Below are 17,000 nucleotides of genomic sequence, written 5' to 3'. Positions count from 1 at the left end.
CTCAACTAAAATGTGGCTACCCGTAGCGTTGTTTTAAACTTAGTTTGAACCAAATCATTTTTCCCCTTTTACTGTTAAATATTCATCACACTCACTTGGTGACATTTCTCTAACAATTCAGAAAAGAAACGCTTTTTTTAATTATGTAATACTTTTCAGATTTCATACTTAGTGTGAGGTGATACTCTAAAACTTGATGTTTTTTAGATGTAAACTGAAAGCACAATTGAGTAGGTGTGCTTATTTATAGCGTTATTCTGGTTGTTTTTAACCTAACCTAGTTTAAAATCTCTGGTTCTCCCTTCATGAAGCAGATGTTTGTGCATAAAAAGCACTATTGAAATCTATTGTGAACCTTTGTTTAGCGTGATTTCAGTAGCACTCAGATAAGATACTATAAATGCCCTTAGCTAAACAAGACTGCAGTAAAAGCTGAAAAGGAGTCTGGAATTCAATTAATCCTGCTTTGAAATTTAAGTCACCATTATACATATTATTGGCTTAATAAGTTAGATACATGTTTATTAGAATTTACTAATGGAAAATACAGTGCTCTTTATATCCTCATTTAAAATGGTATAATTACAAGCATATTTTTTTCAAATCAGTCAACTTATTTTAATTGTGAATATTATGAACTCATTTTATAAAGTTACTTACCAACTAATGAGAAATGAATGTGTTATTTAAACTTCAAACCGTAATGGTCACAGGTAATTGATGAACTGTTCCTCTAAATATATAATACGATGTACAATGTTATATACATATATAGTAACATGTAATATGTATGTTATGTATTGGATATAATTTATGCATTTATTTAAAATTTACTCAATAAATATATCCAGATTATTTTATTGGTTAGTTTACACTAAATATTGAAATACCTTTAAAATCACAAGTGTATTTTAAAAATTTACTCGGTTCAATTATTTTTCAAGCAAGTGAAAGGAAGTCTGTTATCTTACAACACTGTTAAGTATTTGTGCTGTTTGATCATTTAAAGGTCTTTGTGTAAGATTACTTTAATAACGTATTTATGTGTGTGTGTTTGTGAGAGACAGAGAGAGGGGAGAGATCTATGCGTCCTCGTTCAGTTACGACTACCTGACAACTTAGTTCAAGAATCAGAACAGCAGCTAAAAACATCATAGTAAACTCTCTTGCACCCTCTGTTGTTATTTTGGGGGAACATTACACATACCTTCCCATGATTGCATTGACATTAGACTTATTAAAATCCTTGATAAAATTAATACTTATTTTATTTTACTTACCTGCAAATTAGATTGATAGTAAAGTAATATTTATTTATAATTCCTAGTTGGTGTTTTCTTGTGTTACAGATATGTCTTTATTGTATAACAGCTTAAATGAAAGATGAGCCCGTTTGTCTTTGATTTCTCCTAGTTACCAGCTTTAAACCCCTCCAAATGTTTCACACAAACGAAAATCTCTACAGGATATAGCACACTGTATATACAATTTTCCAGAATTACAAATTCTGTCTGTTCTTTTGTAAACCTTTCAATTGTCAGACAGTTTCCTTCCAAAATAAGAGTCTGGAATCGTCCATACTAAAATTAAGAATTTATAACTGTAAGGAACAGATGTTTTCATAAACATTTGCTATAATTAATTTCAACTAGAGGATTGAGGGAACAAAGCAGTTTTTCCTGCTTCAAAACTTTATTGCCTTTTCCCCACATAGCAAACTCTGAAATCTTTTCTCTAATATTGTTTAGAGAAACAATTGTACTCCTTATTTCGTATGTTTTTGAGAAAGAAAAACTCCTTTTTTTCCTTATTCCCATCCTTTGAAGGTTACATTTAATGTGATATATTCATTTCAAAACAGATATAAAAGGAAGAAAACCTTTGTAATATATGATGAGGACAAAACCTAGTTGTTTAAAAAAACTGAAAGTCTCAATTATTTGAAGGATTTTATATTTGGTAAATATCAGCAGAAGGGAAGAAATATTCTATTGGTGAGATTTTATGTATTTAATCATAATCTTTAAAGAAAAAGAAGGCTCATATTTTAAATGTATAATATAGTACTTATTCTATGCTGATTATGGAATGTTTCACAGGATATGTCTGCAAGCTGTTAAATAACATGTGTTGTAGGAAATTTTCATTTAGCAAGACGGAGACTAAAATCTTTTTAGTTTATTTATTATAATACCATTAATTTATTTTAAAGAAAATTGAGTATGTTGTGTGAATAATTGTACGGTATTGATGTTTTCAAATAATTAACAAAATATATCCAGCTAGATTGATCTTAAACATTTAAGTGTTTCTGGATTATTTTCTTGTATTAAATTTGGCAACATTTTTGAATGCTGTAATCCATTTCAGGATTTTTGTTTAATGAAAAAGAAAAACTGAAAGTGCATTTTGAAAAAAGGATGGAGTTAAAAGTTCAGTGAGTGGGCTCAGTCCGGTTCTCGTCCTCCTAAACACTTTGGCGCAGCTGCAAAGATTTTGAAGAGAACCAACATTCTTGACTAATCTGTCAACTATAAAATGTGCAAAGAAAAATAGGTAGCTGTCATTAAAATTACATCTCAGCTTTCAATAACCATTTAATGAGTAGCATAATTATAGAAGTATGGTACCTTAAGTACTATACTCAATAATTAAAAATAATCTCATCTTTAAAGTGAAAGCTCTGTAATTATTATTTGACTTAACCAGGACCACTGTGATGATCTCCAGTGGCACCTTAGATTGTTCAAAGTGGATTAAAAGTGTAAATTAAAATTGGATAAATCATTAAATTATTAAGCTTTAAATATCATAAAAATGAATATAACCTGATGTTTGAAAGTCACGTTACGGGAATTAAGAGTATAAAATGTAATCAGATTCTAGTCTTTTAAATTTTTTTCTAAGAATAAGTGGTATATTTAATAGTAGTATACTATGAGCTCATAAAAACTATACTTTGAGGTATATATTTTAAAACTTAAACTATTAAAATTAAATTTCTATCAATAAGAACATATATTTTGTATTGTGGCATTGGTAATCACTTTTTTAACAAGTTTGTTTTTATTCTGTAATCTTTAAACTGATAGGTATGAATTTGTTCTAAATCTGATTTTATAAATATGCCAGTTTCTTGAGTGAATTTTTTTTCCCCCTAAATGTTTGATATTGCTACATGAGGCAGAACTACCTTTTGATGTTGTTGTTGTTTTTTCATTTTTTAAACTGCTGAACTTTTGCCCACAGTTAAAACATAAAGTTTTGGGAAGAATATTAAGGTATATTAAAAGCTTATTAGAATGCATTCTTGATCACCACTTCTTAAGTCTGCTTTCTGTTTTACTAAAACTCTCTATATACCAAATTCCTAGAGAGTGGAGAACTGGAGGCTGGAAAACGTCCAGATCAGATATCTGCCTGCTCTCTTTTGACTGTACCAGTGGTCAGGATGGCTGATTATAAACAAAGGGCACTAACAAAAAGTTGCCCTTTGTTATAAACATTAATGTATGATTAAATGGTTTATAAATTTTGGTTTTGTCTGTGATTCGTAAGAAGAAAATGTCTGTACTGTACTTCATTTGTTCCTATTAGCAATTACTTTGGTAGTATTCCTATCTAAGTTAGGGTGGTGGTGTTGGTTTATATTTAAGCATCAAAATGAATTTTTTGCCTAAAGGGCTCTGATTAGAAAAGATATTTGGGGGAGGGATAAGGGGATATATGCTTTTTGACCCAATATACTGCATAGAGCTGTTACACCATAGCTTTTCAACTGAAATACTCAGTTTCATAATCTCCATTATTTCAGTGTTTTTAAATTTTCTTTTCCAGGAGATTCAAATAAAAATGGAAGAAGAACAAGTTCTACTTTAGATTCTGATGGGACTTTTAATTCCTATAGGTAGGTGATGAATACATAGATACATAATATTACAAGGTAATTACAAGATACCTAATCTTACAGACTTCTAATCTTAGAGTAGTAAGAAACTGTTACCTGTGCTTTAAAAATATGACAAATGTAAAGACTATTGTGAGATGCAATTGTTCTGCAGACTTACTGAGTAACGGAAAATGTAACATTCTGAGTTCTTGAGTAAATGGACTTATTGTAGATATCTGTTGTTATCTCAGAGTAGGATAATTGGAATGGATGCACATGTAGTATTAAGCTTCATTATAATCCATGTTTTGTTTTTGTTTTTCCAGTATATCTGTTACAGTATTAAAGGCTTCCTTTTGTTTAAGTTTGCTGCTAAAATGGAGTGTACTGCTGATGAGCATCTAAGAGAGTATAAAATGTAATCCGTGGTTACATGCTGTTTGTTACTATCCCGTTTGGCTCTTCAGCAAACACGGCAGTTATGTCTCAATTAGTGATTTTTAAAAAAGGATATACTTGTTAAGAAAACATGTATTTTATCTAGTCTTTTGTTAATATTCTCCTTATAACTTGAAGTTGCTTGAGTAAATGTTTATGGATTTTGTCCCTTCGTAACAGGGAAATCTAGGAAGAAGAAAGATTAAAGTATTTTCAGTAAAGTTAGAAAATTCATATACTGAACCAAAGTGATGTAAGAACTAGGTGGTTTTCTTTCAGAGAAAAAAAGTACAAATTCGATAATAATACATTTTGACGTTATAGATAGTAAGGCAGATTCTTGAAGAAACACTTTAGTTGAAATATATTGTCTTTATGGTTAATTAGTTCTGATATTTGTGTAATGACACTATAAATTATATGCAAGAGCCACTGTACACTTGGAAACTCATTTGAATAATAAGCTGTAACTCCTTCTTTTATATAATAAGTATGGAATTTAGGCTTAGAATCTTTATATTTTTGAGTACATATTCTGTATCCCTAATTGAAACTATGTCATTTGTTTCTTCAGATCCCAGGCAAGCTTTTAACATCTAGAGTAGGGCCTTGTATACAGGAAGCACTTAATAAGAATGTGGTAAATGTGAAAGTTTTTACAATTTGTTTATGAATTCCAGAAGTGAGATGGTAATTGAAACACTTGACATCTTTATTTTGTGCCAGTTGGGGTCTGTATAAATAATCAGTTGTTCAAGTGTCACGGATACTACAAAAGGCTCATGTTCCCATGGTGTTCTAGAAGCGTATTATCACAGCGGTAAAGCTCATATACTGTCACTAAATTTCACTGTACCCATCCCACCTTATAAATGGTGGAATTCTCCAAATCCTTTTAGTGCTGAGGTGTAATATAAAGCTTGGAATTTGACATGTTAAATAACAGGTAGGATCCTCTGTCTGAACATGTTACAGCTGGTCACACCAAAACAAAAAAAAAAGTAAATATAAAAGATAGTTAAATAATGTTCATGATTTGGCATGTAACTGAGGAATGTTAATATGATAATATATGTGAAATCTATGGTGGTTATATTATTACTAGATATAAATACAATAAAAAAATAACTAAGGCAAAAGGAAAATAAAGATGTATTTCAAAGGAAGGAAAATTCATATGTATATAAATTTTTTTGGTGAATTATATTTTACAATTACATTTATAGTTTAGCTAATTATAGTAAATAATGGACATAATATAAAGTTAAGAGAAATATGTTAATGTGAAGACACGGTATTATCCTGTAGTTTATTTTGTTCTTGAATAGTTTGAAGATTAAAGTATCTTAGTATTATTGAATGATAATTGTACTTTGAAAATGAACTCCTAATGCAACTTTGCACAATAAATACTAATGTTGTTAACTAATACAGTTTTAATCAATGCCTGTCAGTGTTGTAATGTTAGGATATTAATTTATTGTTGTAATTAAAAAGGCAAGATAAAAAGCTCAGGTAGTACAGTATACAAAAACGAGCTTTTAATAGTTGGCAGGCCAGTGCTGTTATTAAATAGTATTATAGTATTTAAGGTGTGAAATGAATATTTTTCTACTCAGTAGGCAATAGCTCTTACAACATAATGAGCTTACTTGTGAATTTGACACTTGGGTTAAATGCAGAATTCATAGAAGCACAGCTCTGGGGTATATTTTCATATTAAGGTTAACTGATAAAACCTAGGAATTGTTGCAGAATCACACTAAAATGGTAACAGAATTGTCAGTAAAATTCACTTTTGAAAATGAAAATTATTTTTCTGTTGCCATCATAGCTCTTTTAAACTAACTGGAAATAGGTTATTGGAAAAATGCGAATATTCCAACCCTCAAACATCCTTTAGCCTAACATTTGTTAAAATGGAACATTTCTGCCTTAGAAATCTTGACTTTCTGCACAGTTGGACACTTCTGGCTGTCAGCCTAGTACCAACGTACTCAAGCTGTACGTGGTTGTGTCCGGGATAATGATTAGCCTTAGTTTGTCATCTATGAAATGGACATTACGATATCTAACCTGCTTCCTTCTTACAATTGTTTTAAAGACTGAGATGAAATGTGTAAAATGAAGCCTTTTGAAAATCTAAATGCAGAGTCATGGCATTATTTTTATTAATTCTTTTGTGCTTACCTCTTGTAAACTGGCAACTTTGTTGCCTTAGTCTTCACCTAACCCTCCACCACATGTACCCTTTTATAGCATATGCTGAGGTTTTACTAACTTTTGAATTCAGTATTAAATTGGTCACCTAAATCTAATATTCTTCTCATTATTTGTATTATTGTGATCTTAGATTATCAGTTTCAAGAGGGTGTAGTCTGTTTTTTGTTGTTGTTGTTTGTTTGTTAGCAATATCTAAACATAGTGAGTTGGTTCAAATCCTGACTCCAAATACTATGGAGACTTTGGACAAGTCTTAGCGTCAGTTTCCTCACCTTTAAAGTGGGACTAATAAAACACACTTGTTCTGAGGAGTTAATGGGGTAATGTCATGTTGTAAATGCTGAATAAATATTAGCTGCTTTTATCTTCCAGTTGATGTCATCATCATCATTGTCATCATCGTTAACTTCTGGTATTGTAGAAGTTATTTTACAGTGCTCTAATACAGAGACGCCAAAAGGAAGATAAAAGAAAAATGTGTCTTACAGGAAAACTACTTGTGTTAGCAGAAAGGGAGCTAAGAGCAAGCTTAACCTGAGGCTTGAAACTCTCAATCTCTGATACAGTATTCTAGATTGCCTTTGTATAATAAATTTGTACACATAGTAAAGGTAAAAGGAAGATGTTTTACTATTAGTATAAGTTCAGAGATGGATTTTTGGAATTTTGACCGATAAATTTTGAAATTTACAATTGATGGAGCCTAACTATAGCTTTATGTGCCTAATGCTCATAGATTTGTTTTTCTTAGGCTCTGAGGTTTTACTTTGGATGTGTGTCTTTTGTGGTTTACTTCATTGATTCAGGTGGGGTACAGCTGCATTTAACTCCTGAGGCACCAGTGTGATTGTTATATTATGGCCCGGTAATAGACCAGATCTTGTTTTGGAAGTTTTTGTTAAAATTTGATTGTATATCTCCCATCTAGTTTGCAGATGACGTGTTAAAATGGAAAATTTATAAGAATTGAGAAGATATTATTGATTTATGCAATATATCTTGTACTTTTAAAAGACCAATGTTAATGTTTTCTGTCGGATTATTATGGACTTTCTCTATTTCTTATTTAACCATTACAACTGAGAGACCCTTGCTAGGTATGAAAGAAGAGGAGTGCTTTGCTGATCAGCAGTTTGCAGTAGATGTTTAACTTAGTGACTGTAGCACAGGGCCACAGGGTAGAAGGAATATTCTGCCAGCCCCCTCCTCTTCCCAAGGGCAGCTGACCTTCTCCTCTCCAAAGAAGCGAGCCCCTTGCCAGCACATATGACTACAGACTATTACATTAATCTGTTTAGCTGTAGTACCAGCTGCTTGCATGTTTTTAATTATCTTATTAGATGGTATAACAGTGACCTATGAAATAAATTGAAGGTGAACATTTTTAAACTTTACTTTTTTTACTCTATGTTTCTAAATATCTTTATTGATCAAATTATAACTTTCTACAAAAGTTCATAGGAAGTCTATATGGTTTTTGAGTCAATGTAATGTTTTTTTAAGTATAATGTTATAATTCCAAATTATATAGAAATAGAAAATAACTTCATTTTTGCCTGATTTTTTATAAGATTTAGGTTGTGTTTATGTAGTCACAAATCCCTGTTAAAATCCATTGGTTTAATAGTTAATTTAGTTAGAGAAAACTCAGACCAGTTCTTGGCATTCTCTGGGAAACTCAAAATATTGCTTAATTTTCAGATATTATCTTGGTGTTGTATAAATGGCATAGGATAGAATATAAATCATTGTAGCTTATTTTTAAATAAATTTGTATGTTTTCCCCTGATTTTCTAGATTCTGTGTATATAGTAGTAAATCATGTAGTCTACCCTGATTATTTTTACAATTTAATTTCACGTTACCATTTCTGAGTGTATTTCCCAAGCTGTGCCATTAGGAAAAATGTACTATCTTCTGGATTTTGACAATTGGATAATTTTCAAATAATACTTTGTAAATGAAATGTTGACTCCAAGAGACACAGTTCAAAATAATAACAACCAATGGTTGTTCAGTTACAAGTAATAGGAATAAACAAAGATTGTAATAATTTAGTTAGAAATCCTGGTGTTGAATTAAAAAGCAAAAGTTGTTGGATGCAAAAAGGATTGCAGAATATTTGTGTGTCTTTTGAATTAGTAAATCCTACAACTGAGACTTGAAAAACTCATAAAGACATTGAATACTTATAAACTATACATTATTTATGTTTTTTTAAATTAAGAAATATTCATACTTTTTGGCTTTTCATTTTTTTCCCTCTAAAGAAATACTGTATTTCATATTTCAAAAGAATTTTTGTTGAAGAAATAAAGAGAACTTTTTCCCTTTATATATTTCATTTTGTTTCTTTTTAAGGAAAGAAAATAAAACACAACTTGACTCTAAAGTGGTGGTGTTATAATTTCTTGATATTGATCAGAGCTTCCAAAGTTGGTATGTTCTATAGCCCACAAAGTCAAAGGCTGTTTAAGTTGGTAAAAAATTTTAAAAAAAATTGTAGTTGGTTTAGCTTTTTCTTTTTTTTTTTTTTGTGAGGAGATCAGCCCTGTGCTAACATCCGCCAATCCTCCTCTTTTTTTGCTGAGGAAGACGGCTCTGGGCTAACATCTGTGCCCATCTTCCTCCACTTTATATGGGACGCCGCCACAGCATGGCTTGCCAAGCAGTGCGTCGGTGCGCGCCCGGTATCCGAACCAGCGAACCCCGGGCCACCGCAGCAGAGCGCGCGCACTTAACTGCTTGCACCACCGGGCCGGCCCCTTGGTTTAGCTTTTTGAATCTAAAAGTTAAGTCTTTTCCTGAATAAGAAAAAAATACATTAATTTGAACTCTCTTTAGTCATTGAGTAAATTTTAAAAGTTAGGCTTCAAGTTTTATCATAGATTTTTATGTACCCTATTTACATATAATCAATAATTTGGGAGGATGTGGGAAATATGCTCCCATCATTAACATTTATTTTTCGTATAATACCTTTTTTTCCCATTTGTATGTAAGAAGGTCATATGTCTCTTGAAATAACAATGAAGCAGTGATTGGAAATATTAGAGTAGAGATAATAGGGCAAAAGCATACTTTGGGTTTAAAATTTAGAAGTCTGGGTTCTGGTTATGTTCTTAGAATGATATGTTTGTTAACCTGTTATTTTTAAGAATATGGAGTCATAGAATAATTTAATTGCTGAAAGTTATACTGTATTAGTCCATTCATGCCACTATAAAAAACGGAAATTTATTTCTCACAATTCCGGAGGCTGGGAACTTCAAGATTAAGTGCTGGAAGATTTGGTGTTTGATGAGAGCCCATATCCTGGTTCATAGACAGAGTCTTTTCACTGTTTTCTCACATGGTAAGAAGTGGTAAGAGAGCTTTCTGGGGACCTCTTATGTAAGGGCACTAATCCCTTTCATGAGGGCTCAGCCCTCATGACTTAATCATCTCCCAAAGGCCCCACCTCCAAATACCATCACATTGGGTGTTAGGATCCAACATATGAATTTGGGGGGACACATTCAGTCCATAACATATATTAAAGATAATCGAGACCAGCCTGAATTCCCCATCTCACTCCTCCACTACCCAGTCATCTTAAATTCTTAAGGACTTGCCATTTTTGTTATTTTTCCAGGACATTATTTAGTAAATAGATGAGAAAAGAGGGTCTAGAATTAGAGCTTCTTTCCTAATTCTTAGAGCGTTGCCTTTCTCACTTTAATGTGTTGCCTGTATTTTGTTGAGAATCTATGTAATTATATGACACAAACTCCATAAATTCTTAAGAATAAATACCCGATTTAGGGAAACATTTGGAAAAAGCACACAGATAGAAATAAGACAGACTAAGGTTTACATCCTAGCTCCACCACTTTCTAACTGTATGACCTTAGGCAAAGTAATTAACCTCTCTGATTCCTGGTTACCTCATTTGTAATAGGGAAATGTTAACAGCTCCTATATCATAGAGTTGTAGGGAGCATACCTGCAAATCTATAGAACACCTGGCCCAGTGACCTAACATAGTAAGTAACAAGTACTAGTTTCCTCACCTTTCCTTTCTCTCTCTCTTTTCTAAAATTTCCTTTGTTTTAATCAACTTTTTCACCTAACAAAGTTGTCCTTTGTCTCAGAAAAGTATTTTAAAAAATCTATACAGTTCTAAAGTGGCAAGAAATGAGTATTTAAGGATCAGATCTACAGTTATCTATAAAAGATCAGATCTACCATTATCTACAATTACCTATAGATTGTATAGGGGGAATATTTATAAAACCCATACTTGTATTTAGCCTCACAATCTCATTATCAGATTTTCTTGTTTCCATATTTGGTCAAGTAGCACCACAACTTTATAAGTTAAACAGTAATTTCAGAGAGCAAAAATGTGTAACCTTTGCATTTTCCAGAAACCAAAATCAGAATATTACCTTTTATTCTTATCTCCATAATGGAGCCACATTTGAGAGAAGAAAAAATATCACATTTCAGTAATGACTATATCTTCTTGAAGTAACTTTTTTATTTTTTCTGATAGTGGAACTGGTCAGTATCTTCTTGTCATATGCAATCTGTCTGAACTAAGTATTGATCAGTTAAGGCTCTGAAAATGTTACCTTCTCTTTAAATATTAACTGGTTTGTTTGCATTTACAGCCCTAAATTAACATAACCTAAACTGTCTTCAGCATACATGTTACTGTTTGAGTTCTTTTCCTTCTGAAGCCCCTTCAAAACCTGTTTATTATCTGTAGCCAGGCTTTAGGGGAAATTTTTTTTTCGTATTTGTTTATTTACATAGTTAACTGCAAGCTCCAGTCATCCAAGGCTGTGTAAATGTTTATCTTTGAAAAAACGGGCATACATTTGAAAGATGAGGATAAGCTGCTCTGAGTCAGTCAGCACAGAGAGTTCTTCCCCAGGACACACTTGCCCCCTGGTGTTTATTCCCAGCTGAAATGGCCCCCTGTTGGCCCCATGGGTCACTATTTGTAATGTATATTCACATGCTGTGCTTTTTAGGTTTAGTAGTGAAATAGACAAAATCAATGAAATATTTGGTCGGTAGTGTTGAAGTGTGTTACTGCATCTATAATTTGAGAAAATAATGCATAGAATTAGAATTTAAAAGTGAAAAGTTATAAATCTTTTAAAACATTTTATGAATAGCTTGCTTATTACTTATTGGTCTGCTTTATAGTTACATAGTTAGCTCTATGTAATGCTTAATTTTTGATTTTTGATTTGATGGACAATTTGTAAATCTCAAAGATATAGTTTAAGGGTGAAATTTTCATAGAATATTTTATTAAAAATTGATATTCAATATTTGTCTATTTTCTATATCAAATTACCTTGCCTTTTGGGAGAAAGTAGCCGTGGTTAGTAATCCTTTTTTTTTTTTTTTTTTTTTCATTTTATTTCTAATCCAGAGCTTTCACAAGTGCTTTTTGTTTGTATCTTTTCTTTTCTTTTTTGGTTCAAGAGAGCTAACATATTTTCGATCATTCTGCAAATCTTGATTGTACATGCATTACAGGCCAGGCAGTGTGCTAAACCTCCAAGACCCAAAGAAGAATAAAACACAGACCCTGCCCTTGGTGCATTCATGATCTAGAAGAGGAGACAAACATGGAAGTAGCTAACATAGATAAGGATTGGTGTTATAATGAGGGCATTTTACCAAGAATTGGGGGAGTATCAGATGGAGTTGTTAAAATTGAGGGGTAGGTGGTGGGTGGTGGGAAGGAGGAAGATGTTTTGCTAGACATTCTAGAGGGACAGAAGTTTTCTGTGAGGTCAACGATATGAACAAAGACAATCTTCATTTTCTACTCTCTAGCAATGCATTCTTTTTGGGTTTTTTGCACTATTAGAACAGATAGATTTGATTGGCCTTATATTTGTCAGTGACAAAATTATGCCCTTACCTAGAAAGACAACTAAAGTGACCCATACAACATAAGTATTTACATATATTTGTTTCGTTGTGATGACATTTTTACTTTGCATGAACTGCTATTTTGACAATATTAAAGTTTTAGATTTTAGTGTATCATAGATATTTGATATTTTTAAATCAATGATCAAGAAGTTTGAGAGCTGAAAATGTGAATCTTCACATCTCACAAAATCGTATGAAATAGTTGATAATGATACAATTGAGAATGAATATTATATGCCTAGAAATATGGGAAAAATCAATAAAGCAGCTATGGAATAAAAAATAGCCTGCTAATGAGAGAATATTTGAAATTTAAAAGACGTCCTAGTATCATCTGAACATATGGACATAGTTTTCATTCCATGATTATAGATGCAATGTTCTGGGATAGATATAGAAGTAGTTTAGTCTGGTTGACGTATTCTCAAGGAGTTTCAAAGATTGTATTTAAAGCTGCTTGTTCAGATTAGAAAAGTAGTTCAGATGACATGCCCAAGTCTCTCAACCCATTTGAAGTGAAACAAGACGGTTGAACACCATCTCTTAACTCTCATTCCAATTTTTAAATATGCTTCTAGATCTTAAAGTTCTCTTGAGCAGCAGAGCTCTCCTATCATTGAACCAGGCAGAGACCTCATGTTATTTGGGTTTTGTTCAGTCCACAGTAATAAATTCATAATCTCTGAAGTAACTGCTGTTGCTTCTTGCCCTTCTCCCACCATACCAAGGGGCCACACCCATAGCCTGCTTCTCTCCTTGTTATTCTGACCATGTAGGTTGAACACGGACCATTTTTTCTACATGAGAGATGTGGGAGAGGGTGGAGGGAGTAGGATAAATAAATAAAGCTAGAGTGGGCTGTTTGGCATTTTTAACTCAGCTCCCGTGCCTGTTTCTCCCACTGCCACATGGGCTGCTGATGGACCCTAGAGAAGGAACCTCATTTTCCTGCCTTTATATCTCTAAATGCCATTCCCAATCATAATATTTTTAAAGGATCTGTGGAAAAATGAGAATTTTCTTATGGTGCTAATTTTCAATTTTACAGTAGCATTCCATGTAACAGGTTTTTGGAGGCATCTCTTTGGTTCATATAAAGATATCTGTGGTCATTAATTTTTTTGTGGTCATAAATTTTTCAGATTTTGGGAATATCTGAATTACTGAGGGTGTGGATAACAGAATAGCAAATAAGAAAATAACAGAAGGCCTTTTATAAAGTCAGGACTAGATTTGGGTTCTTTTAAAGTAGATGAACTTTCAAGTAATATAAAATTTCAACAGTGGAGAATACTTCTTCCTAACACAGGACTTTTTATGAAACATAATTTAATTTGGACAAGGAGGTCATGAGAAAATGGTTCATCTTCCACTGTCATGTGGAGCAACTGTTTTAAAAAATCAGTAATAAAAATGCTACTCCCATTGGTGTTCTAGCCTACATGGGAAACAGAGTGCAGACTCAGATTAGGTCTCCACACCCTGACTTGGTTTTTTTAGCATTTCCCTCAACCTTTTCTCTCCCACTCCCAATATCCAGTATTAATAGAAGGGGATTAGCCAACTAGAATATAATCAGAAACTTGGAAATAGAGGGAAAACATTAGAACGGCCAAAAAGTTTGTTCATTAAAGTACATTTAGTCGCAGGAGAGCCCTTCCAGTCCTTGCTCTGCTTCCACTGAGTCTTGTTTCTCATTTTTTTTAATTAAAAAAGATTATGATAGTTTATGATGTTGAAATAGGCTAGAGTGTATAACAGTTTCAAGTCTAGTTTGTTGTCCTTATTTTAAAAAGGACAAACTGAGCCCGTGACAGACGGGTACAGATTTAGGATTTCTAAACGCTAATATGTAATCATACGAATTAGTAGCCGATATCCTGGCAACAATGGTCATGAGAGAATTACCACCAAATACAGAATAGAAAACCCCAAAAGCAAAACAGTGGGGAGTTATTTAACCTAGGGGCAAAGAGCCATGCATTTTCCGAACATATACCACATGTGGACAAAATTTCTTTTATGTCTTAGAAACGTTTTGGAATTCGCAACATTTTTGTGTTGAGAAAAAAGAATCACTTATGTGACATACATTGGCTTTTCATCATGCTGGGTAAATGAGGTATTCAAGCATGGGATTTTTAAAAATTAGTGAACTTTTTAATTATAAAACAATGAAATTTTCTAGTAACCCTTGGGTGAGGGATGTTTCCTTACCTTTTCAGAGGCCCATTTAAGAGTTTTTTCCAGGTACGTTAATCCAAACCAATTATAAAGTACATACTGACCTTAAACTAATGTTTATTTTATCACATGGCTCATTTATCTTAATCTTAAATTACCATTTCCTGGATCTTTGAGCCAGTCTATTGCTAAGCGTGGTTATATTAGGCTCATGATCCACATATTGGATCTAGTTCTTTCCAGCATTGATTATTTTTGGTAACTTACAGATGTATCACTGTTGTCACTAAAGATGTACTTTCCTTTTACATGTGTGTACATGAGAAGAGGGAGGTGAAGGAAGCTGGGGACAGATGCCTGGTGTTAGAGACAAACACAGACAGGGAGACGCAATAAGATAGAGACAAAAAAGAAAACAAAACCCATTACGTCTATAACTGGTCTTAGTAGTAGCATCATTCATTTAGAATTTGTTATATACTGTGTTCCATCTTATGGAATTACCTTGATTTTTTAACCACTTGTATTGTTTAACTTTTAACAAATATCTGTCTTCTTTCCCCAATAATACTATGTAAGTATATATCATGTGTATATTTATTTTTATATCCCTTGAACCATTATAGTTGTTACTTTAAAAATTGAAATGTATATATGAATGGTTTTTCATCCTTAAAACACTCTTTTAAGTTTCGCTGTCCAATATAGGAACCACTAGCGACATGAAGCTATGTAAATTTAGGTTTAAATTAATTAAAATAAAATAAAATATGTAGGTCTTTAGTTGCACAAGCCATATTTCAACTGCTTAATAGCCACATGTGTTTAGTGATTACCACATTGGACGGTCAGGTATAGAGCATTTCTGTCATCTCAGAAAGTTCTGTTGGATAGTGCTGATCTAGAGGTTGTCAATGACGGATGGTTCAGTGAAAATATAATCCATTTAAATCTTTTTGAGAGAAAGTACTTATTTCAAGTGTACATGTATTTCTATATGTGTAATACCCTGTAAGTTAGCCCAGTCATGGAAAACATGATGTAAGAGATAGGACTGACTTTCAGTTAGGACATAAGATTTTGCTAAATAAATGCCTGTTTCTAAATTACTGAAAAATAATTCGTTCTCAATTTTATAAGTATTTCCCTTACAGTACTGTTTACATTATAGACTGTGTGGCAAATTCTTGATCATATAGAAAGTTAGATATCAAATCCATGCTAGTTATCATAAATATCAAATTAAGTGAGGTGGGGTGGAGATACAAAGAAGGTCTGCAGGGAGGTGTCTCAAGAAGGGGATTTTTCCTTACTCATTATGTAAGAAACGTCAGTAAACTATGGAACATAAAATATATTCATTTCAGACAACCTTCGTAGAGATTGTCTAGTACAGGATCCTTTTCTCATCTCATTTCTAAATGCTGATTCTTTGATTAGTGATATAATGGCCTTTTATTATGTGCTTAATTTTTTCTAACCTTGGGATGCATCTTTTATTGATTCCTTGTCTAAAAGTGTATTTATTGGGGTTATCTACTTTAATATGACCCTGAATTTGGAAGCTTTTAAACACTATATTTTGAAGAAAATAATACATTAAAAAAATATTAGTATATCTGACAGTCCAAAACTGTTGGTCACTCAGTTCTTTGTGTCCTTGTGGATACTGAGGTGGAGGCTCGAGATTTCTCAATTCAAAATTAAGTCCAAACCCGAATCAAAACATCAGCGTGAATTAATTTTAACAAAGCTCCGCACAGTAAACTATTTGTTGCCTTTGTTTCAATGGATCCTCATCATATGAGAACATAGTTCACCTAGACATAGGAAGAAATGCATTTTAAGCTTGTAAGTAATTGTGCATTCTGTTTTTATATTTATTTATATATGTATAAGTGATATGCCCTGATGTTTCATTATGGAAAAAAAAGCTTTAAATAAAAGTAAGTTTTTAAAAATTCCTGATACACGAAGCAGAAAAGCCAGTACAGTTTCTAATTGCCTTTTAGAGTCTCTGAGTTCCCTCATTACCTGTGATTTAAGCTAAAAATGAGGTAATTATAGATAACATCAGTATTTATCTGGTTGATCTTGGCACCTGCAGTCCTAATGTTGTAGCTTACCGTATCTGGTGCCACACGTTACAGTCTGGTGCTGACACACCTAATTTACGCTTCTCATATTTCCATTGATTTTTAAGTTGGATGTTCCTTATTCTATATGAATAGTATTTTTAAAATCATACCTTTAAAGTAGTATAAAGGTACATACTCTTCTACGTGGAATATTGGAATTATGGTACAGTCCTTTCATTGATAGA

General features: G+C 32.5%; 1 protein-coding gene across 2 annotated transcripts in view; it reads left to right on the top strand.

Annotated features, from left to right (window-relative positions):
- TBC1D5 (TBC1 domain family member 5) overlaps positions 1-17,000 on the top strand; it is a 534,765-nt gene that overhangs the window by 259,431 nt on the left and 258,334 nt on the right. For both annotated transcript variants that reach the window (XM_058553679.1, XM_058553690.1), the window contains exon 4: positions 3,838-3,907. In XM_058553679.1, the coding sequence (XP_058409662.1) occupies positions 3,838-3,907 (70 nt within the window). The remainder of the gene's footprint in view (positions 1-3,837; positions 3,908-17,000) is intronic.

This window comes from Diceros bicornis, chromosome 2 (assembly GCF_020826845.1).
Source record: "Diceros bicornis minor isolate mBicDic1 chromosome 2, mDicBic1.mat.cur, whole genome shotgun sequence".
Classification (NCBI taxonomy): domain Eukaryota; kingdom Metazoa; phylum Chordata; class Mammalia; order Perissodactyla; family Rhinocerotidae; genus Diceros; species Diceros bicornis.
This window is presented reverse-complemented; position numbering and strand designations above follow the sequence as displayed.